General features: G+C 39.0%; 2 protein-coding genes across 4 annotated transcripts in view; both read right to left on the reverse strand.

The window, feature by feature from the left end:
• Positions 1–367: 367 nt before the first annotated feature.
• LOC123864474 (serine protease inhibitor 88Ea-like) lies at positions 368–17,526 on the reverse strand. 3 transcript variants are annotated; one of them, XM_045904942.1, is made up of 9 exons: positions 17,285–17,526; positions 9,026–9,326; positions 8,220–8,387; positions 7,630–7,891; positions 7,035–7,133; positions 5,510–5,640; positions 4,991–5,117; positions 3,538–3,770; positions 368–1,772 (listed from the first exon to the last, which is right to left on the reverse strand). In XM_045904942.1, the coding sequence occupies exons 2-8, from the start codon at positions 9,317–9,319 to the stop codon at positions 3,610–3,612; spliced, it is 1,242 nt and encodes a 413-aa protein (XP_045760898.1). In that variant the 5' UTR covers positions 9,320–9,326; positions 17,285–17,526; the 3' UTR covers positions 368–1,772; positions 3,538–3,609. The 3 variants fall into 3 exon arrangements, with proteins under 3 accessions (XP_045760898.1, XP_045760897.1, XP_045760899.1); XM_045904941.1 differs by lacking the exon at positions 17,285–17,526 and adding an exon at positions 12,691–12,746; XM_045904943.1 differs by lacking the exon at positions 17,285–17,526 and adding an exon at positions 9,800–9,821.
• The window catches only part of LOC123864470 (cytosolic non-specific dipeptidase), a 31,448-nt gene continuing 14,246 nt past the window's right edge, over positions 7,201–24,402 (reverse strand). The window contains exon 10 of the transcript XR_006795790.1: positions 7,201–7,245. The gene's annotated coding sequence lies outside the window, so the exon portion shown is untranslated. The remainder of the gene's footprint in view (positions 7,246–24,402) is intronic.

Genomic DNA, 24,402 nt, shown 5'->3' on the forward strand with positions numbered 1-24,402 from the left:
CAATTATTACAGTTGTAACCCAACTTTGTTATAAACATTAATATTTCCTATTCTGCATAAATATGAATTTTACGGTATTTTTAAATTTTAACCAATTTGCGAGTATCTATTTACTTACGAGTAAGTAGGTACGTAAATTTTATGCCGAAATGATGCCGTGTCGAACACGTTACCTAAGAAGGTATGTCTATTGTGCTTTTTTAATTCCATTGAAGTTAGAGTTAGAGTGAACCTCTACCTAAAATTATTTCAGGAATGTAGTAACTAATTATACCTCATTAGCTATTTACTAAGTATAACTTAATCTAAAGATGATTAAATAACAAAAACGTTGAAATATAATTGAAATATAATTAAAAGAAAGATACCAGTTAGTAATTAATTTAATTTCTTATTAGGTACAAGATACAAAATTACAACTTATCAAAATAATAATAGTTTATTTTAGTAGTTAAAGTAAAATGCTGCATGTGTTCCAATAAAGAGAAAAAACATCAACAAAAACGATTTCTATGTAAATCAGTGATATTGTAGAAAACTTAACAGAAACGAAATGCACCTAAATACTACCTAACGTCTTACTTTAAATGTTAAGAAAATAAATAAATTATAAAATCATCGTCTTAACTCTAACTTAATCCTAAGGCTGAAATCTATACAGCATACTTTGACTTTGCTCAAACTTTGCTTAAGTTAAAATGAGACAGACTGTTAATATCAGCGACATAACGCGATCTCGTGCGCTCTACAAAGTTTAGACTAATATTGGAACTCTGCTGAAGAAAACGTCCAATTTTCTTTTAAGTTTTAGTAAATAATTTTTACATAATTAATAATTACATTTTTTAAATAATTTTAAGATCTTCAAAATATTTTGGATCATAATTTAATTATTTAAATGTGAAGCTTCAATTCAAGAAACAACTTTTAATATTATATTTAATATGCAAAAAATAATTACCTACCTTTATTGAAAACAAGAAATAACATTTTTAATTATCGAACATGATCGAACCAGAGTTACTCGTAGGTACTTATGCGGAACAGAACCCAAACCTCGCCAAGGCAACAGATTTCATGTGACAATTAAGTAAGCCGCAAAAAGACAACTAAATAGGAAGCAAATTCCTTAGTCATCGTGACTACGTCATAGATTTCGAAGCAAGGCCAAAAGAATTTTCCACATAAACCTTACTTCAATGAACCTTTAATAAGTAATTACTTTTTTTATTCCATCCAGGATATATTTATTTAGACTTTACTTTAATAGTAATAAGCTATGTTTTAATCTTTTACTGTTTTACTATTGATATCACAAGTAGTAAGTACTTTAATACATATGTCAAGCTTTAGTTGAATTTACCAGGAAGAAAAATGCCGCCAAAGACTTACCTGTCCACAAATACAATACTATTTAAACAACAAGTTTTCATCAAGAGATTCTTGGAGGAAATACCGCGTGACATGCACCCGTGAAGCCAACGCGAGTAGTAAAGTCTGATCTATACCTGCGCACGCGCAAGAATCGCGCACGCTTGGCGCATTATGAGAACAGAATTTTGACGTGTTCAAAATGGGTTGCTAGCGGTTCGCATGCATGTTTTAAATGTCACGACGTGTACGTCATGTTCGTGAATTTTTGAGAGTGAATACAGACAGCACTTTTGTGTTCGCGACATGCGCGTGCGTATGAGGCAGTGACGCGTCTATAGTCGTTCGATTAGCGTTGTGTGCATGGTTCGTGCGCGTGTGCAGGTGTGAATCCACCTTATTTTTCCAAAAGCCCTAAAAAAGTCTGAGGTTCGACCAATTTTTAAAAATGCGGACAAAAATAACATTAGCAACTATCGACCAATCTCTATTTTGCCATCATTATCTAAAATTTTGGAAAAAATAATAAATACAAGATTGGTGCAATTTTTAGAAAATAATAATCTCTTATCTCAAAATCAATTTGGCTTTAGACACGGTAAATCAACGGATGATGCAGTACATACCTTAACAAACTATATAGCTAACAGTCTCGATCAGGGTAAAAAATGCATATGTATCTTTTTAGACTTGGCTAAGGCCTTTGATACCGTATCCATCCCAGTCTTACTTGATAAGCTTGAATGCATCGGTATCAGAGGTCTTCAGCTGAAACTATTTAAGGATTACCTAGCAGATAGAGTACAATGTGTTAGAGTGGAGTCCTACACAAGTACTGACCTGATGGTTACGCATGGGGTGCCTCAAGGCAGCATATTGGGACCTACTCTTTTTCTTATCTACATTGATTACCTTACTCGCTTGCAACTGAGACAGGGGCAAATTGTTTCGTATGCGGATGACACTGCACTTGTCTTTGCTGCGGACTCTTGGAAGGAGGTGTTTGAGGCAGCGCAAGAGGGTTTTGACACTGTTACTAAATGGCTTCATGATAACATTCTGTCCCTAAACATTAATAAAACCAAATATATCACCTTTTCAATACGTCAAACTGCTAACTTCCCCGATAATCTCCATATAGTAGCTCACTCATGCTCTCATTCTAATATTTCCCCTTGCAGTTGTCCAACATTGGAAAAAGTTCAGCATATAAAATATTTGGGTGTGACCCTAGACTGTCACTTAAATTTTAAGCAACATATCAATATACTAAGGAGTAGACTGAATAAAATGATCTACATTTTCAAAAATCTTAGGCATGTAGTTGAACCTAAAATATTAAAATCTATATATTTAGCCTTGTGCCAATCTGTAATTACATACTGTATATCGTCTTGGGGAGGAGCGTCTAAAACAATCTTAATGAAAGCTGAAGTTGGTCAACGCACTATTTTAAAGGTGTCCACTTTTCGCCCGTTTCGGTACCCAACATTTTTGCTTTATAAAGATTGTGAAGTTCTTTCAGTAAGAAAGTTGTTCATATTGAGTATATTATTGAAACAGCATAGTGAACTAACGTATGACGCTTCTTATCTAAACAATCGTAGAATACATAAAGTAGCAAGCATACCACATAAATTAAAAACAGCTTTCATTGAAAAATTTTACTGCTTCCAGGGGCCTCATATATATAATAAAGTTAATGCATTGACACATATCTACCCACTAAATAGAACTAATTGCAAAAAAACACTAATTTCATACTTACATAAATTATCTTATGAAGACACCGAAAATTTACTTACCACTTTTAAATAACTTATACAAACTGAAGTTATAGATTTCATCTAAATACCCTTGAAATTTTTCACACTATTGTATCTTACACACCCTCTCTCATATACACACATACACACACAGATAGCAGACATACACTATAGGTACTATATTAGTCTATTTCCGAGAGAGGTCATCTAGTATGTATATATGTAGGTATATATTAAACTTCACCATAACATAATCTTCAATTCTGTAAGGGGAGAGCCCTGATGCCTATAACACAAGTGTAAAACTTATTTTAGGCATCAGTGGCTTAACCTAATTCTTGATGTAATTTTTTATGGGGAAACAATAAAAAAAAAAAAAAAAAAAAAAAAAGATTATTATTATGTATGTACAGGGACTTCTATTCCCTGTTCTATGGTGTTTCTCTTAGCATCATTCCCTACACCTATTGTATTACTTCTTGGGATCCCTGTATACTCCCATAAAGAGTACGGAGTTGGTGGGTCGCTCGTATATGATGTAGACGAAGGGGAAATTGGCGATGAAGACGCTGGGCTCCGCGGGTCGAGAGGATCGGAACCCAAAGATCGCTGTCGCTGCTGCCGCCACCGTCCCTAGAAAGAAATCATTCAGGTAAAGTATAGGTATATTTAAAAAGCGATGATAGCCTCCGGGGGGTTCCGTCACGAGCACGTCCCTCTAACTTTTCGGAGTTATATATGCGATTCAAAGATATAAGTATTCCTTGCTTAACGTAAAGGAAAACATCGTGAGGAATCCTGTATGCCTGAGATTTCTCCATAATGTTCTCAAATATGTGTGAAATCTGCCAATTCGCATTTGACCAACTCAGTAAACTACGGTCAATCCCTTTTCATGTGGTCAGTGGTGAGCCAGCGAAGGGTTGATAATGATAATGATGAAAATATATAATAATGTTCACCTGACCAAGCGGACACTAGTCAACTACGCAGGAGATATTATAGTGCATGTGTGCGAAAGATAGGTACTATTTTTATGTTCTCATAGTTTTATGTGTTGGTAATAAGCTGGTCCCCAGACAAAATGTAGGTAAGGATACTATTAGTATTCCTTAGAAAATATCTTACGTGTGTTTTATTATAATCCTACAATTTTTGATACTACATGATGCCCACGACTTTGTCCGCGTGGATTTAGTTTTTTTAAGAATTCCGTGGGAAATCTGATTTTCCGGGATAACACACTTTCGCATTTATACCTAATATTAAGAGTAAGGATGGCCTTCGTCTGTGTTGGTGTTTGCTGGCGCACGTGCTCTGCCTTTTTGGAGTGCTTTTTTTTGATGAAAGTGGCCAGGTTTTGTGTTTTACTGGTGTTTTTGGTGGTGGAACTGATTGGGAAGCGCTATATAGGGATGCCGCGAGTGTGTCGGCGAGCGCCGGCACAGACAAAGTCCATACTTTATATAGTTTCCCTAACTTGTAAATAACTACAAACTTGACATTGGCTAATCTTTGTAAAGCCAGACGAGAGAGAAAAAAAAGAGTAAGGGTTTTGCATGAGAGGCACACTGGAATAAAGCGAATGGTTCGTAAAATCTAATCCGCACCATACAGTCCTAACTAATACCTATTATAGACGCGAAAGTTTGTATGTATGGATGGATGTTTGATACTCTTACTACTGAACGGATTTCGCTGAAATTTGGAATGGAGAGAGATTATACCCTGGATTAACACATAAGTTACTTTTTATCCCGAAAAATCAGTGCGTTCCCACGGGATTTTAAAAACTTGTATCCACAGGAACGAAGTCGCGGGCATCACCTAGTTTTAACATCATACAAACTTACCTTCTTCGTCAATCTGTATCTTGGCTTTATGGATAGCATCATCGAATATGATACCGCTATCGTCCGTCAAAGTACTGAAATTGGACGTTGGCCTGAACAAATCACCGACGCCCAAAGTTTCCAAAATCTGAAACAGATAATAACTCCTATGTATTTTTTAAGCATAACGGAACCGGAATTAAAATAAAGTCAAGCTGTGACAATAGACAACGGTAACTACTCCGTTAACAGAGTTTTCACTAGGTCAAATTACTTATTTATGTGAACCTTGTTGTTGGAATAAAAGATTTATTCATTTATTTGTTTCTTTTTATATTCACTAGTTTTGCCTGTGACTCATAGCTTATAAGTACAAGTTCACGAGAAAATGTAATCTATGAATAACATTAAAATATTAACGGCCGGTTTTTTGAAGCACTTGGAGATGGGTTGTGAAAACGGCGATTCAGTGAGAATTCGGTTAGATTTAGAATTCATGCTTATATTGTTATGTAGGTATTTAATAGTCGATATGCTTACCGGCCTAAGAGGCAATCCTCTCTCGATGGTGAACTTAGGTATTTCGACGACCACTTCACGACCCATGTATCCTTCCTCGACAACGGCGGCCAAACGCTCTGGAGTTAAATTCTTGATGATGTTTGACACTCCTGTAGGAATTGTATAGTATCTTTAAAATCAAAATCTTCTGAATAAATAGGCATTTATTTTAAAGTTCCGCCGTACATCTCCCTTTTTACGGCTGAAATTAATAATCTATCCGTAATCTGTTGATATGTTCCTTACACTGGAATTCAAAGTCAAAATAGAGGCTTCTTTAGAGGACGATTCAAACGACATGTGTCATATTCAACTTTTACGCAATTCATGTGGCTGAGACCATTCATAAGGTTGTGTGTGACACGTCATGTCGTCCGAATCTTCCTCTAAAAAAAGCCTCTATTATGATTATGAATTCCGGTGTTATCGAAAATGTTATTAATAGTCAAAAATACCATACTACAACTTTGACAAATAACAACGTTGTTAAGTAACATATCGACAGTTTACAGATACAGATAAGAGTGATTTTATTAATTTCAACCGTTAGTAATTGATAAAAGCGGTAAATGGGGGTAGTTGATATTCTCGTCTTGTAAGGTAATTAATAAATGAAACGGACTAAGATCACTCTCTGTATGAAGAGCAGAAAATGTTTCAGGCTAGCTTTTCCGTCTCTACCATCACATCTTTTTCTAGTAAAGTATAGGTATAGATTTTGATCTGATCACATCTCGCCCGAATCATCCTAAATAACCAGGCTTTCATGTAGAAAAAACTATACGATAAGTGGCTGCAACTTTAATTAATGGGTTGGACACAAGATTGAGCACAGAAGCATGAACTTTGATAATAATAGGCGTAAATCAAGATTGCTTGTATCTCCGAACACTTCTTACTCAGCGTTGATAAATCGATCAGTAGGTAGAGTATATAGTTTGAGTAGTCACTCCGCATAAGTTTTGTAAGATGATAAATATAGATACTTCAATATTTCTCACGTCCGGTTAAAATTAATTGCGGTCATACATTTTAAGCAAGCGCAAGTAGAAATAGAGGTCAGTAAATGATTAATTATTATTTTCTTTGTAATGTTCAGTGATATGCAGCTCTTGGCCTAAAATCTTGAACAATGTGCTTTCTTGTCAGATCTAGGATTTAAATAAAACCGATCAAGTGCAAGCTGGACTCGCACACAAAGGGTTCCGTACTCACTATGTACTCTTTAATGATCATATTAGGTAGGTAGGCAATCACTACCCATATTGCAAATGCGAAAGTGTATGTTTGTTGGTTTGTCTTTCAATCACGCCGCAATGGAGCAACGGATCGACGTGGTTTTTTGCATGGATATCTTTAAAGACCTGAAGAGTGAACTAGGCTACCTTTTATTCCTAAACATTAAAGGCTTCGCACGGAAATTTAAAAACCTAAATCCACACGGACGTAGGCATGGGCATGAGATAGTAACTAATAAGTTATTTAGCTAACAATAACAAAATACCTTCTTTCATCGAGTATGGTGGGAGCAGGATGTACATGCTGATGTCATTGCCCTTGTATGGCAACTCGAGGATCTGTGCTCCTAGGTCATCACTCACCACTGTAAACAAAAATTTGAATAAGTAGGTATTTAGCAGGAGACTCATCAAATTCGGTTCTCGGAAACTCAAGAAAGGAAAAAGTTATATTTATTTTACAATTTACATGTTGAAGTAATTGAAAGACCAAATATAAATATGAACTTAGTTAGTCTTTCAATTTCAATAAGCCATCTTCCACAAACTGTTTTTTAACAAATCCAAACTATTAATATGTTCTGCCTATAGCCGAAAAAAATTGCAGCACTAAAGTATTATATCAGGGTGCGCCAACAATTTTTATAAGACTTTATTTACTATGAAAAAAACTAACTAAAAAAATCGGTAACATAATATGATGCCTAGTGCCTACTTCAAAAATTTAAAATCTCTGTGTAAAGATACGCATACGAAATAGGTGAGGGAAAATTGTAATGTTACCACAGTATTATTGTTCAGATGCAACTTTTTCATTTACCTAAGTACGTACTAGGATAAATAATGCAAGTAGGTACTTACTGTAATGGAATGTCCCCTTTTGCCTCATGAAAGGAACGAGGGTCTGGCGAGTTTCAGATACGAAAAATACTTGTTTCTTGGTCCTCTCTACAGGGAACTTTGAAGCCCATACGCCTTTGAAGTAGGCGGCGTTGGCTAGTACTAATTTTGTAGACTCCGAGATGCCGTCTGCGGGGATCAGGTCCTTAATATTATTCTTCGTGACCTCGGCCACCCAGTTGTTGATCTGCTGACGTGACTCCTGGGGGTTTTGGTGGAAATTCTGAAATGAATAATTGAGGAAACTCAATCAACAATGTTAAATGTAGCCTCACACGTGGTCAAGATAGTTACTGTTTATTTTTTATTGCTAACCAAAAGATCTTTAGATTAATTCTAGTATCGACTATTCTCACAAATTAGTCGATACTAGAATTAATTTCTTAAACTGGATCCTTTCAAGTAAAGATTTTTACATAAACCTGTGAGGATGATACTGCCATTGTCGCAATTAAAATACCATAAGCCTACGTATTAGTTTACAAATTGCGAAAAACCAAAGAATTTCGCGGGCAGGCCCGTCTCATGCCCCTTAGTAAGTAAACATTTACCAGTGTATCCACTTCACCGGAGAGCATGTCGAGCAGGCACTGTCGCACGTGCAGCTCCGAGTCCACGAACATCTTGTTGGCGTTCGTGAACTCATAGCTGTCACTGTTGTTGTTCGCAGCACGCGACCGCTTGTCCACTTTGTATGCCATCAGCATGTTCACCTTGTCCTGGAAGCAAACATGCGTGGGTTTTACGTAGGTTACAATTTACCGATATGGTTGGCAACGAAGATTGTTTTTTTATACTAATTTAGGATACGGATGATAAACTAATGGATCATAAAATAAATTAATGTCAACGGATTGTTTGTGCTTGACTATAGTGAGCCCCATCGTCGATGCCATGGTCGATGGGGCGTGCGCTGGTGTGGGGTTCGACCTACGTATTGACGCAGCACATGCCAGAAGGCGGCTGCAGTGGCCGAATCTGCTTAAGCCTTTGTTGATGGGCTGGCAACTAAATCTTAGGATTTTGACAGTAAGAGCTCGTTCACACAGGCTGCGTAAGCGTTGCGTAAATGTAGACGTAGCGCGTACCATTGCGTTGTAATGTATGGAACTGTACGAAACATGGCATACCACCTGCGTGGCGTAAACGTTCACGTAGACGTAATGCGTGCCGTTACGTCCACGGGTTCACGTGCGTCACTACGCACGTGGCACGATTACGTGCTTCATACGCAATTGGTGTGAATCGGCCATAATACTTTTCAGTAGTTCATGAACACACTATTTCACGAATCACGATTATAAAGAAAAAAAGGTACGTACTCGTAATTACTTACAAGATTTAACTTTAAAATTACCTGTGCATCCGAAATACGTAATGATTGCTTCAAGGCTTGTTCTGTTTCTCCACCAGCGGCGAAATACCCGAGAAGTAAAGCATGATATACAGAGAACGGGGAGAAGAATATATTATCGTCTGGAACTGCTTCGTTTATAGTATTGAAGAGATTCAACGTGAACTCCAATTGGTTTCTGTACAAATTGGTGCGGGCTTCGGGATTAAGCTTCTTCGAGGCATCATCTTTGGAAAAACATTGACTGTTTACGTTTGTTGATACTGTAAGTAATAGTATTACGCCTAGTTTCAGCATCTTGCTTCTGAAACAAAAGAAATTTTTTGATAAAAAAAGATTGAAGGACAAACCAACAAACCAATAAAGTAAAAAACCAACAAACAAACACTTTCGGATTTATGCTTATTTAGTAATATGGGTAGTATGTTTGATGGCGCGCTCTTAGAAAGGCCTATGTCCAGCAGTGGACGCATACAGGCTGATGGATTGGATAGGTAGTAATAACCCTGTTGTATAAAAAACACATCATACAAAATGTCAACATCATAATATGTATGTCCATCGCACGTACGAATTGGATTAAGTAAATTTTTAATTGACATCAGGTCCTGGTGCACTGAGAGCTTGTGTTTGAAGATGTCTTGACTCCCCATAGCGGTTTAGCCATGGCAAGGTTTTATGCCAAAAAAATAAAAGACTCTTACGGGATTTAAACAAACTTAAGTCTTAAATTCAGGCGGATGGCGTCGCGAACGAAATCTAATATACTTCAATTACCAAATTAGTAATATGAATCACTGGTGTGTTGGAGTGTGTTTATCAGACAACTGAGTTCATCTTTGCTTGCATGTCACCGCGTCGCGACGCGCGACGCTTTCTAGTGGAGTCGGCGGCAATGCAAGAGGGGGCATTACCTACTTTCTGAGGACGACAAGCTACAGTTAGATACTTATTCTCTTATCGCTTATGAGATAACTATGTTAATCATAAATTCTTATTCAGTACCAGATGATGCCCGCAACTTTATCCGCGTAAATTACAGTTTTTAAAAATCTTTGATATTCTGGAATATAAAGTATCTAATATTCGTCTCCGAAAGGCAAGCTTACCGTGGGCACTATCTATTCAGATAGTGCCCACGACTTCGGTGTAGATTTTTAAAAATTCTGCGGGATCACTTTGATATTCGGGGACAAAAGGTAGTAGTAGTACTTAGTACCTATGTCCTTGCCCGGGATACAAGTTACTCTGTACCAAATTTCTTCAAAATCGGTTAAAATGAATCGGCCGTGAATAGCTAACAGACAGACAGACAGACGCACTTTTGTATCGTATATTATAAAAGTATAGAGTTATATTAGCTCGTCTCTACCATCACATGAAAACCTAGCCATCGATTAAAATAGAGATAATACGTTCAAACCTTCAAATTGCTCGAACTCAGGCTCAAACCCCATACAATTATGAAAAATCTACTGCACAAAAATCGGTACCTACCTACCTAGGTAAATCTAGTACTAGGTATAGGTACCTAGTACTAGATTTAGCCTGAAGATTGGCAGTAAAATTTAAATAGAGCCATATAATATGCAACTAAAGAATGCTTATTCACTCGCATTACTTACCACAAGTTGAGGTAAATGTTAATTTGACTTGAACAATTGCAATTCTAATAATTTTAAAATACAATGCCCTACGTCATACATAACCTTTGGTTACAATAACAGGCAAGATTCGTCACGATTGTTTGGTTCAACAGAATGCAGTCGCGATAACCCTGAGCGTAATAATATGGGAAATCCTAAATGTCTTGTGTACATATCGTGAAACAAAAAACGCGCGAAAGCAGCGCAGCGCGACCGGAATGTGTCCAACGCGCAACGTTACAGATATATGGCGTATCCTACGAACGAGACCCTGAAAAGGTACGAAAAGTTTTAAAAAGGTACGCCGCTGCGCCGCTGACTTTAAATTTAAAAATTTATAAAAATGAAAATAAAAATTTATAACCCCCGACAAGTGAAGGTTACGGTAACTAGGAAAGAGCTGATAACATTCAAACGGCTGAACCGATTTTCTTGGATTATAGCTAAGAACACTCGATCAAGTCACGAAAAAAAACTAAATTAAAATCGGTTCATTAGTTTAAGAGCTATGATGCCACAGACGGATACACAGATACACACGTCAAACTTATAACACCCCTCTTTTTGGACCGGGGGTCAAAAAGAGTGAATAGGCATCTTCTAGGTACCTAAACGCATCCCACAATTAGGCCATATCATTGTGGTCAAGCGCTTGCCTATGATGAATAAAAAAAAAACGAAAAAAAATCAAAATTAATAGCTGCATTTTAAACTGGGTAAAAAGTTGGATTTGCCTTGTCGATTTTTGGGGTGTAAAAATATATCTACCCACTAATCCCCAGCCTGGTGGACTGTGGCCAAAACTTTCCCATTCTGAGAAGAGACACATGTTCAGTAGTGAGCCGGCGATGTGATGTGATGATGATGATGATGATGAAATGAAAAACAGACCTAATTAAGTCTCTTTGAAAAATGTACTAAGACAGAAATACGAAGACTTGTACTGCGACGTGATTAACTAACTCAGTGTCTAACACTGAATGATAGCTGTCGAACTCATTTTTTAATCCATTGAAGGTTTTCTACGAAAAAACATTTTGATACCACCCAGTGAAGCAGCCATGTATAACCAACCAAGTTCAGTGGTTATCATAGTGTTAGACACTGAGTTAGCGAATCAACTATAGCAAGAGGGTTTCTATGCTGCCCGCGTATAAGTACCAAAGTAGTTGCCGCTTTGCAGGTTTCGGGCTTCATAATTTTTTTAATACAAGAGATTCATGTATATGAACTTCATATACTCTTCATAGGCTCTTGTATTAACAATCGTACAAGTGTAAGCGCGTTTTTTTTACGTGAACGACGCGATGTGACGTCCGCCTTGTAGAAGTTGCAGTCGCGTAGCGGACCAACCGCACTTTTTTTTTCAGTTGGGTTTTACATACAAGTTATTGAACTACCTAACCTGCTTCAATCAGTGTGTCAGTGGGTCAAGATGTTTCTGCGCATACTGTTACCTTCGCATGCAAAGTAATATAGGTCCTACTCATACGTCAGCAAATAATAAAATATGAAATTCTTAACGTGAAAAGATAGGTAGGTACATGTACTTCTATATACCTACATACCTATGTATGTATATAAAAGGTTATTTAGTATTTAGATGCTTACATCCACAGCATTATAATATTCAAGTTCATCGTTACATCGATATCAATATTATAAATGCGAAAGTGTGTGTCTGTCTGTTACCCTTTTATCGCCAATCTCCTTAACCGATTTTGACGAAGATCATAAATAGCTTGCCGGGATAAAAGTTATTTCTGATCCTCGTCAAAATAGGACGTACGGACGGACAAAGGTGCGTTTATGCCGCATTCCACAGGATTTTTAAAACCTAAATCCACGCGGATGATGTCGCAAGTATCATCCTACTATATCAATAATATACTGAAATTTCACACTACTTCATAGTGTTGTACATAAAATGAACAATGGCGAGGATTTTACAGTGATAATAAAATTGGTATCGGAAGTAACTCATCAAAATTGGCACGAAAGATTTTTAACCTCATAAAATACCTCTTTAATGCCCAAATGACGCGAGAGGGAAACCCAGCCATCCTTGGACAATTGATTGTTGGACAATAGCTACATAATGCACGGATTTCCCTTAGCGGTGCAGATTGGCCGGAGAAAGTTGAACACGTCACGTTTGTTACACAATCCGACCGCTAAAAGCGTGTCAATACGAATTATAAATTATTTAAAAAAAAAGGTTAAGTATCTCAATTTTGTCTTATGTTAGTGAGAACCTCTTAAAATCTTAATATTATAAATGCGAAAGTGTGGCTGTATGTCTGCTTGCTTTTTACGACCCCTCCGTTTTTTAACGGATACGACGTACAAGGATAGCTTGCATCCCGGGAAAAGACACATTATAGGCTACTTTTTATCCCGGAAAATCAAAAAGTTCCCACGGGATTTTTAAAAATCTTTAAAAAAAGAGCGAAGTCCCAGGCATTCCCTAGTAGGGGCGCCAGCCAGGTAACCTCCCAGTGTGCCTGGATGCTGCTGGTCCCTTTTGGATGCGTCCGAGGGGAAGAGCAGTGTTCGGGCCGGTGCGCCCCGGTAACATGGCTAATAATTTCCCTTCGGAGATATTGTTGGCTATGGCTAATGACCTGCCAGGGGGGGAGGTTTCTCCGCGAGTCCCTCTGACTAGCAGAGGGCACAGTGGACGAAGCGTAGGACGGGACACGGGCGACGTGCGCGTCCCAGGGTCGGGGGACGCACTTCGTTGGTGCGTCCCGGAGGTGCGGTGGTGGGGACCGAGCAGGTCCCCAGTGGAGGGTCTGCCTCGGCAGACGTCGCTGGCTGGGTTGCGGTTGTTTGCTTCGGCCGTTCCCGTGACCCAGTCGCCAGGCGACGCGCAGTAGCGCCGCTGGGGTTTAGTGGGTATTCCGGTCGCCTCTCGGCCGGCGAGTCCCACATACCCTCCCTCCGTCGAAAAAAAAAAGGCATTCCCTAGTAAGAAAATAAATAAGCCTATGTAACTACGTGTGATAGAGCAAACTGGAGTAGCTAACTACAACCATGATTGTGGTTAGACTTAAACACAACTTATTAGTAGCGTGGTGAAGATAGACCGCGATTTCAGGAGTGCGACTCCTACACATGCGCTTTGCATACAGTTCCTTGTTTTAAACATCTTCTACGAGGCAAGTTGGACACTTTTACATCATGGTTCGGGTGTGTTTTCCTATTGAAAATCAATAATTCACGTTATTTCATTTTATCGGTACCATTGGTTGCAGTAAGATTTGGAAAACCCCAATTACGTACAAAAGACATCAACGATTTTAGCATGAAGCGAAAATTTTTCAAGCTAAGTCATACATAATAGCTCTGCCAGTTGTTTGCTAATTACTCCGATAAATTGATTATTATATTTGGTATACCTACATTAATATTATTATTTGTGGGAATACGAATACCCACTTATCAAACTGCGCACCACAATGACGATACGTAATTTATTGCGGTAAAACTCTCAAAAATAATAATAAATATTTTATGACAGTACCTACCGTTATACGATTCGGCACCAATTATATTATATGAATATATACATGTATATAATATTTGGTAATTGGCACAATATCTTAATAGTAAACCAAACAGTTTTATTACAAAAGAAAATGGACTACTTAGCACGCAAACAATACTTATAATATTTATTTGAGAAATGCATTGTTTTTATATGACAGGTATCTATATTATCTACATTCTACTCCAACATTATGCCCTTTCCATGCAAAGCGTTCTATAAAATAGGTAGTTAGGTAAAAATAGAGGACTTTGCTTTAAGGAAAGTTCTCTAAGTAAAGACCGGAAGAGGAAAATCTTATAGTTAGACACTTACTAATCTTAATATCTATTCAGAAGGTTTTACTACAAACAAAATTGATTATTGTGATAGAAAATATAGCTGTTGGCTAAATAATTATAAAAATAAAAAGTGACTGACTAACTGACTGATCAATCAAAGCACAGCTCACTTTTGAACGAATCGGGCTGTCTGGCACGCAGATAGCTATTAAGACTTGGGCAACTGCTAAAAATGATTTCTGAAAATTCAACCCCTAAGGGAGTAAAATAGGGGTTTGAAATTTATGTAGACCACGTGAACAAAGTTGCGGGCACCATCTAGTAATGAATATAAGCCGTTTTAGTTAGCTCCGGGTACGATGTTTGTTCAGGTTCCAATAACGAGGCCGAGTGGGTATTCTTTTTCTAACACTTGCATAAGAGTTGGAATGAAGCGATACGCTAACGGAATCATAATAGGTAGGTTGCGTTCTGAGGATTACGTTACACAAACTTTAGGTAGGTGCACATTTTTCTCTGCATTTAGTCGAAGATAATTTATTACTTTTTAATTAAAATGTAACTGAACGATTTCTGTATACTTACATTAAATATATTTCGAAAAATTTAATTCGAGGAAACATTACTATCGATCTTAGGTATAGACCCCAAATCAATCAATATTTTTTTAAATTTCTGTCTGTTTGTCTGTATACGCTTAATCACTCTGAAACTACTGAACGGATTTTAAAGTACCTACCTAACTTGGCATAGTTACCTACTGGTAACAAGGTTCGTTAGTTTAGGAGCTACGATGTCACAGACAGATACACAGATACACACGTCAAACTTATAACACACCTCTTTTTGGGTCGGGGGTTAAAAATAAATATCATATTATTATCATATATCACTTGCTCTTACGCACGTGTACAAAATAGATAGGTACATGATATACTTAAGTGCCTACATAAAAATAAATAATAATTATTACGCATTTTTCCATAATATCTCAAATAGTAGGTATTTTTCGAGAGGCCTTTCTGTTTATTTAATTTTAAAAAATCGCGCGCACTTCGCTCGCGTTTTTTGGTAAAATAGTATTCACGCTTTTAGTAGTAGAAAAAAAAATTTGGAGATCTTATTTATGAAAATAATAGAAAGCACATACCTAATAATATAATATTATACGTAAGTAGATGTAAAAATGGAATCTAGCCACTTGCCGGCAAAACTGCTCGGCCGGCCCTGTATATCTATTTACTTGCGTCGCGTTGTATTGTATGCATAGTCATTTAAAAAATTGTCACCTATTTTATATTATTGTGCAAGCAATTATTACTATTATCACAACTGCGTTATCTTGAAATTGACCATAATAATACATGATTTCTGTGGGCATGTGTGATTTTACTATCTACATAAAATTTGCGGGTTTATAACTACCAGGTACAACTACTTAATGGTGTTTTAATGGTGCTCGTTAAAGTTAAGAATTAAGATAGAGAAAACAATAGATGTATGGAAAAGTCGATTTTTTTACGCTATTAAAGCTATCACACTGATTGAGATAGGTATTCGACGTACTATTGGGAAATTTCGACCTCCGTCTCCGAAACTATTCAGATATTTACTAAGTATCAATTGATAATATGGGTTCAACCTGATAGGATAGTAAAATCTTTGTAAGGGTAAAAATGAATTTTCCAAATGGTTCAGATTTGACGGAGTTACATAGTAGGTAATACCGCTTTCTTTTCCTATCCTGTGAGAAAAACAATGGATTTTTTTGGGATTACAACTACGAGTATTATGTTAACCCAGAGTATTATCTGTAAGTAGGTGCAGAGATGCATTTAAATACGTTTAATAGTGTTAGTAAGAAATACATAATATAGCGTGATGCGCGCACAAACAGAAAAACAAAAATTTTAAAAATAACTGTTTTGGACTCTATATCGATAATACCTAATGCTTTATTAGTTTCATGTCTTTTCTATTTTATGTAATTATCTGCAATTCAAATCGAGGTTGAGATACATTTATATAGCAGAATCTTGTTAGGTCTTCGCTAAATTGTGTTTCGTCAAGGAAGGTAGGTACCATTAATTAGATTTTAGACGAATTTAACAAGCAACATAATCAGAATTTCATAATTTAATGTCCTTCCACGATTCGTCAGCCATCAAAACACTCAGGACAACAAAAGAAGTAGGTACGTAATCAGCTGACCTCCACAACCGGTTAAGTTTTACACGGAAAACCATCAGAAGTAACAAAATTCTATTTTCTTTCAACTTTAAAATTTCCTTACATACCAGAATCAACCTTTGTGTTCGACATGGGTTTACTTATATGTTGTAACAACTGACGACAGTATTCAGCATTCGTCATAGTAAATTAGAAAGCGTACGTCTATACGTACCTACTAGCTACTAATCAAAACCGGGTGGAAAAATAAACGCTCTGTTAATTCTCCAGTACCTAACACAGTACATACTACAATGAGTGGATTGTAAACATAGATAATTCTAAAAGGCAATTTTACAGTAAATACTACTATTCCAGCAAAAATTAATCATCAGATAACGTACGATTAAATCCTTAGTCACAATCACTGTGCAGTGTGTAGGTAAACATTCGTTACTGCTTCATTTTCTTCGAAGTTTTCTATGAAATCCTCAGTGCATTGGAAGGGAATGGAGTTACCTTAAATGCGACAGTGATTTGTGATCTTATAATTCAAGTCACACAGGACGCAACTAATAAATATTTATGCATTTTTATAAAACAAAACTGGACTCACCGTCTGCCAGGCGTCCTTATTTATAATTCAGATACCTACTGTTAATAATTTCCACAAATTTTGTTTAGGCGACCGGCTTTCCTCTTCTTTGGCTTTAGATGTCTTACTCACTGGATACTTCGAAGTTAATATCGAAAGGAAATTATGTCAAAACGTATTTATTCGTTATTTAATCACGTAACGTAGCGTTCTGCAGCGGCGAGATGCTGAGGCAGACTGAAAGAGGGCCAGCCGCTATCCTCTTTTATGCGAGTGTTGGTAAACTGGTATACACGTTCGCGGACAAACCTGCCGTGTCGGTGACAAAGAGGACTTCTCAAATGAAACTGTTTTATTAACCTTAACATACATTACGTTAGTTTTAAGCAAAGCTGAGGTGTTTGCAGTAATTTCGAAAAGAAAGGATTAGCTGCACTTAAGTACTTAGATCGAAATTATCATCACATCACTATACCCGAGCTGCAGACGAACATTTTAAAATACCTACTAATTATACTTATTACACTATAAGTAGATATTTGTACTTAAACTTCTAAATCTAGGTAAATATTTACCTAACAATTTCGAAAATGTGGCGGCAAAATAAAATAGTCAGGGCAAAATTATTTTTAACTCTTCTATAAACTATTTTTGAATTTTTAATTTGGCTTTCAGGTTATTTGGAACCCGTAAATCAGTATATACTTAGGCGGAAAATGAGCCCGGGCCGAGAGCTTTCCACATCACCTAATCTCATAGTTCTATGCATGATAAACTTGATATTTTAATATTTTATATTTCAGTTAGTAGGTACTTAGCTAGATATTACAGCCTAAAAAGCACTTTCTTCATATTACTTACTAGCTGATGTCCGCGAATGTTCGCGTGGATTTAACCTCCGGGATAAAAAGTAGCCTTACATCACTTATCCAGGTCTTTAACTATAACGAAGCAACAAATCACGCCAATCCGTTGCTCTTTTGCAACGTGATTGAAGGACAAACCAATAAACAAACACACTTTCGCATTTATAATAATAGTATTGGTAAAAGCTTTTCACGGCTTATCCATTTAACCGATTTTGACAAAATTTGGTAATAGGTACAGAGTTAGTTTATATTTCGAGGACAAAGAGTTCCCACAGGATTTTTAAAATCGCGATATCCATGCGGAACAAGTCGCTGGAAATGGCAGAGTGAACTATAAATAGTGAGAAAACTCTCGGTTTGATCCTGAATCGCCGGTATGTCAAATATTAGGCAATCAAAGATCAAACTACTGGACGAATGGGGCTGAATTGCATGCAGATAGCTATAATCATGGAGACATCTGCTAAGAAAGCATCTTTGAAAATGCAACGCCCAAGGGGGTGAAATAGCGGTTTAGTGTAGTCCACGCGGACGAAGTCGTGGCCATGAGCAAGGATGTTTTAAAGTTAAACCAATCATTTCATGTTACAGAAACATAAGATGCGTACGAATGCCTACGGCCTACCTAGATACAATATACCTATAGGTACAATAGCAGGTACCTACCCAACCCATCGATACCGATATACCTACATGATTATTAGTAACGGTGGTGCCTAATTAAAATCATGGGTGCATTATAAATAATTAATTAGGTTGTGGTGACTAATCACGTCGGAAGTCACCAATATGTGGGGTATATATATATGACTCCGCTGGTGTTAAATGATACACCCAAAGTTATGTACACTGGTTTATTGTTACCCACATTATATAATACACAATAAGAAAATTTACACTAAAGTTGTATTTACAATGCTAACTAATTATTTACATGGAACAGAATGCGTTCTATTCATTATCGCGAGTCGTCCACGAAAGGGACGCAACGAGTGTCAAAGTAGACTGATGAAACGCACTGAACACTGGGAATCTGGGGAAAGCCTTTTTATAGTCTTTCCCCGTCCACCGTACTTGTTTACGCAAAAGCCAGTAAATACCGGTTCTTACCGGCTGCGCGCAGGTGTGTTTAGCAGGTGCGCTCGCAGCTGCAATATGCAGGTGGCATTCTTGGAATTTGCCCGCCGCGATTTACCGTCGTCACACAACAAACAGTTGCGCGACGACCAAAACGCGGCCTAACCAACCTACAGTGGTCGGTCGCCACATCAGCCCCCCCGGAGACCTTTAGGGTCGATAAAAATCCGGGAACCTAACTCGGCGACCAGAGCGAGAGGTAGTTTGACCTGCAGGTGGTCGCTCTGAAGGAGGGACCGCGATAGAATCCCTCGCAGGTAGAACAGCAGCTGTTGGAGTAACGCTACCTGGTTTATCCGTTAGGATATAGGCTGGCTTCAACCTGTCTATCGAAACGGTAACTATTTTGCCTGCTACGTCGATCTTAAAAAACTTATCATTCCGTTCCACCACCCTAAATGGGCCGGCGTATGGAGGTTGCAACGATCTTCTGACAAAATCCTGTCGTAAAAAGACATGCGAAACCGTTGACAAGTCTTCAAAAACGAATACTTTGCTCGAACCATGGCGAGCAATGGGAGTAGGTTGTAACTTCTTCATATGAAGACGGAACCTGTCAAGAAAATCGGTGTAGTCAGTCTGTTTGTCAGCAGATGGCTCGAATAGATCGCCGGGTAGCCTGAGTGGCTCTCCATAAACAAGCTCGGCACTGGACGCTGAAAGATCGTCCTTCCATGCACTGCGAATTCCTAATAGAACGAGTGGAAGTTGTTCGGTCCAACTATCATTCGCGTGACACATTAATGCTGCTTTAAATTGTCGATGGAAACGTTCCACAAGACCATTGGCAGCCGGATGGTACGCAGTCGTTTTAAGATGTTGAGAACCGATCATTGCTGACAATTTGCTGAAGAGGTGCGACTCAAACTGCTTTCCCCTATCCGTTGTCACCTTTAGTGGACAACCGTAACGGGATATCCATGAGGAAATAAAAGCTTTAGCAACACTCTCCGCTGTTATATCATGAAGTGGTACTGCTTCAGGCCATCGCGTGAATCTATCGACCGCGGTGAAACAGTACCTGTACCCGTCAGAAACAGGGAGAGGACCTACTAAGTCTATGTGGACGTGAGAAAAACGGCTAGACGGAAGTTTGAAATCGCTAACCGGGGCATGTACGTGACGCGAAACTTTAGATTTTTGACAGGCGATACAGGAGCGTGCCCAGTTGCGGCAATCTTTCCTAATACCTGGCCACACGTATCGCTCAGTCACCAATTTAATAGTGGTCCTGGCGCTAGGGTGGCTTAACCTATGAAGGTTATCAAAAACTATCTTTCTAAACTCTGGTGTTATATAAGGGCGTTGCTTAGTACCAGAAACGTCACAAAATAATTTTACAGATCCGTAATGTACTTTTTCTAATTTTAGAGACGAACCGTTTCGTAATAATTCCCTTAATTCGGAATCTGTAGCCTGTGAATTAGCTAACGCGTTTAATAGTCCATCTACCGGTGTAATAGCCTCCGTCCTTGATAGCGCGTCCGCAACTACGTTGTCTTCTCCGGCGATATACCGAACATCCGTAGAAAACTGCGATATGAAATCAAGATATCGAAATTGCCGCGGAGAACACGAATCCAAGGGTTTTCTAAATGCAGAGACTATCGGTTTATGATCGGTAAGTATGTAAAAAGGTTTTAATTCGACCATATAACGAAAGTATTTAACCGACTCGTAAATCGCCAACAGCTCACGATCGTACGCGCTGTACTTACTCTGAGCTGGCGTTAATTTCCGCGAGAAGAAACCGAGCGGCTGCCAATGCCCTTGAACTTGTTGCTGGAGAACCGATCCGATAGCGGAATCAGACGCATCCGTAACGATAGTAAGAGGGGCAGATGAATCTGGATGAGCCAGAAGGGCAGCATCAGTAATACTCTCTTTGCACTTGTTAAAAGCTTCTTCTAAAGCGGGAGTCCAGTTAATTTCGGTACTACTTTTAACTGCTGGGCCACTAAGCAGACCGTGAAGAGGAACCTGTAACTTAGCAGCACCAGTAATAAAACGTCTATAAAAATTTAACGCACCTAGGAAACGCCTAAGGTCCCGAATAGTCTTTGGCCGCGAAAAATTTCGTATGGCCTGGATTCTATCTCCGATAGGTTTAGTTCCGTCAGGAGAAACCAGGTAGCCTAGGAACTCTATTTCCTGAACGCCGAACACGCATTTGCTAGCATTAAGCAAAATGCCATGTTCGTTGAAACGCTGAAAGATTATGCGTAGGTGCTCGACATGCTGTGCCTCATCGACCGAAGCGATGAGTACGTCGTCGATAAATGGAAAACAGAAATCAAGATCCCTTAGGACTTCGTCCATAAAACGCTGAAACGTTTGGGCAGCGTTGCGCAAACCGAAGCTCATGTATGGAAATTCGAAAAGTCCGAAAGGTGTCGTGATTGCCGTCTTTTGTACATCATCAGGCGCTACAGGAATCTGATTATAAGCACGCACTAGGTCTAGTTTACTAAAAATTTTACAACCGTGAAGATTATGAGAGAAATCGGCGATATGCCGTACCGGGTATCTATCCGGTACGGTACGAGCGTTAAGCGCCCGGTAGTCACCGCAAGGTCTCCAACCCGTGTCCTTTTTAGGCACCAAATGTAAAGGCGATGACCAAGGACTCTCAGATCGGCGCGCGACACCCGTGCGAACCATATCTTCAAACTCCTGCTTCGCTATTTTTAACCGATCCGGCGCCAACCGCCTCGGTCGAGAGCAGGCGGGCGGCCCAGGTGTAGTTTTTATAAAATGTTGCGTTTGATGTTTACATTCCCGCTCTAGAGGAGATCCGGTCGGCCTCACAATGTCAGGGAACTCCATCAGCAATTGGTGGTATTTAGAATCACCAGTAACCGTGACTTTGACCTTAGGGTAAGCGCACGCGGATGCAACCAGGGCAGCTGATGTAAGCGACGTAGTCTTATCAACTAAACGAGCGCCTCGAACATCAACAAGTAAATTATAAAAACATAAAAAATCAACGCCAATAATAGGTTTGCTGACATCGGCAATTATAAAACGCCAGTTAAAAGAGCGGCGCAGACCTAAATCTAAGGTAACGCTTAGCCAACCATAAGTAGCTATGACGGTGTTATTGGCAGCAAAGAGTTCAAAGTTCGTCTTTGGACGTTGCCGTTTACCTAAATAACTAATCGGGAAAACGCATAAGTCCGATCCCGTATCAACTAAAAACTGCACTTTAGTCTTTGCGTCGGTTACGAACAATCGACCGCACACCGAATCACACTTATGGTAGGGGACCGAATTACACTCTTGGTAGGGGACAACATTACACTTGTAGTAGGGGTCATCCTTACACTTGTAGTAGGGGACAAAATTACACTCTTGGTACGGGGGAGAATCAGACTCGTGGTAGGGGATCGCGGCCGACGTAGACGGCCGCGCTACTTTAAAAAATGGCACGGTGATTTGCACTTAGCTGCCTTTGCGCCGAACTTCTCGTGATACCAACACAGAACCTGGCCGTCGGCGCGGGAGCGGCTGCGCGACTTGTGTGCGCCGCAGCCGCGTCCGCGCGGTCTCGAAGGGTGCCGCCCGGTGGTGCGGTGACCACTCACCGCCTCCAGAGCTTCGAATCTCGCCGCTAAATCATCTAATTTCCTATTCACTTGGGTTAACGCGAAAGAAGAAGACGCGGCGGCGACCTGCGTATTATGCGCGGGCGAAGCCTCATGGACCTTGTCGGCCAAGAGGGCCACCTGGTCTAACGGTAAGCTTTCCTGCATTGCAATGATACTTTGCAGCAGGTTAGGCAACCGGCTCGACCACAAGGTGCGTAGGAATTCGTCGGGATATCCGGCGCCCGCCAAACTCCGTATGTGCCGCAAAAACTGACTAGGTTTGCGGTCACCCAGCTCCTCACTCATTAACAGCTGTTTGAGCCGTTCACCGCGCGACGCGGATAATCGTTCGATGAGCTGAGTTTTTAAAACTTCGTATTTATTTTCCGAGGGAGGACTCACAATAACATCCTGCACCTCGGCCGCGTATTTGTGTTCGAGCACTGAGATCACGTGATAAAACTTGGTATTGTCCGCGGTGATGTTAGCTAAAGAAAATTGTCCTTCAAGCTGCGCGAACCAAAGTTTTGGTTTCTCAGGCCAAAACGGTGGAGTTTTAACACCGATCCGGAAAAGTTTAGAGTCAGTCGCGTTTTCACTCGCGCACTGTGTGTCCGGCATTATTTAAAATTTTACGTAAAAATAATAAAAATTAAAAATAATTTACGTAATTATTTAAACACAAATATTAAAAATGTTGATTTAAAATTGTCGGAAAGTCACCAATATGTGGTGACTAATCACGTCGGGGTCACCAATATGTGGTGACTAATCACGTCGGAAGTCACCAATATGTGGGGTATATATATATGACTCCGCTGGTGTTAAATGATACACCCAAAGTTATGTACACTGGTTTATTGTTACCCACATTATATAATACACAATAAGAAAATTTACACTAAAGTTGTATTTACAATGCTAACTAATTATTTACATGGAACAGAATGCGTTCTATTCATTATCGCGAGTCGTCCACGAAGGGGACGCAACGAGTGTCAAAGTAGACTGATGAAACGCACTGAACACTGGGAATCTGGGGAAAGCCTTTTTATAGTCTTTCCCCGTCCACCGTACTTGTTTACGCAAAAGCCAGTAAATACCGGTTCTTACCGGCTGCGCGCAGGTGTGTTTAGCAGGTGCGCTCGCAGCTGCAATATGCAGGTGGCATTCTTGGAATTTGCCCGCCGCGATTTACCGTCGTCACACAACAAACAGTTGCGCGACGACCAAAACGCGGCCTAACCAACCTACAGTGGTCGGTCGCCACAAGGTAATTGGAAAAATCCAATGAATAACCGTTCGCATAGAATGTAGGTGCTATAAAATAAAGGCACCTTATTGACCAATTATCCTTATTAACCAGCTCATAAAATAATTATAAGATAAGACCTACACAACACGGCCAAATAAAAAGGATTAGTCGAAGTAGGTAAGTGTACTGAATTAATAAAAATATTTAGTTAACTAAATAATTACGAACTAAGTAAGTACTCTGTGTCATAAGTCATAAGTAGGTAGGTACTTAGATATTAATTAAGTAATT

The sequence above is a fragment of the Maniola jurtina genome, chromosome 4 (genome assembly GCF_905333055.1).
Source record: "Maniola jurtina chromosome 4, ilManJurt1.1, whole genome shotgun sequence".
NCBI lineage: Eukaryota > Metazoa > Arthropoda > Insecta > Lepidoptera > Nymphalidae > Maniola > Maniola jurtina.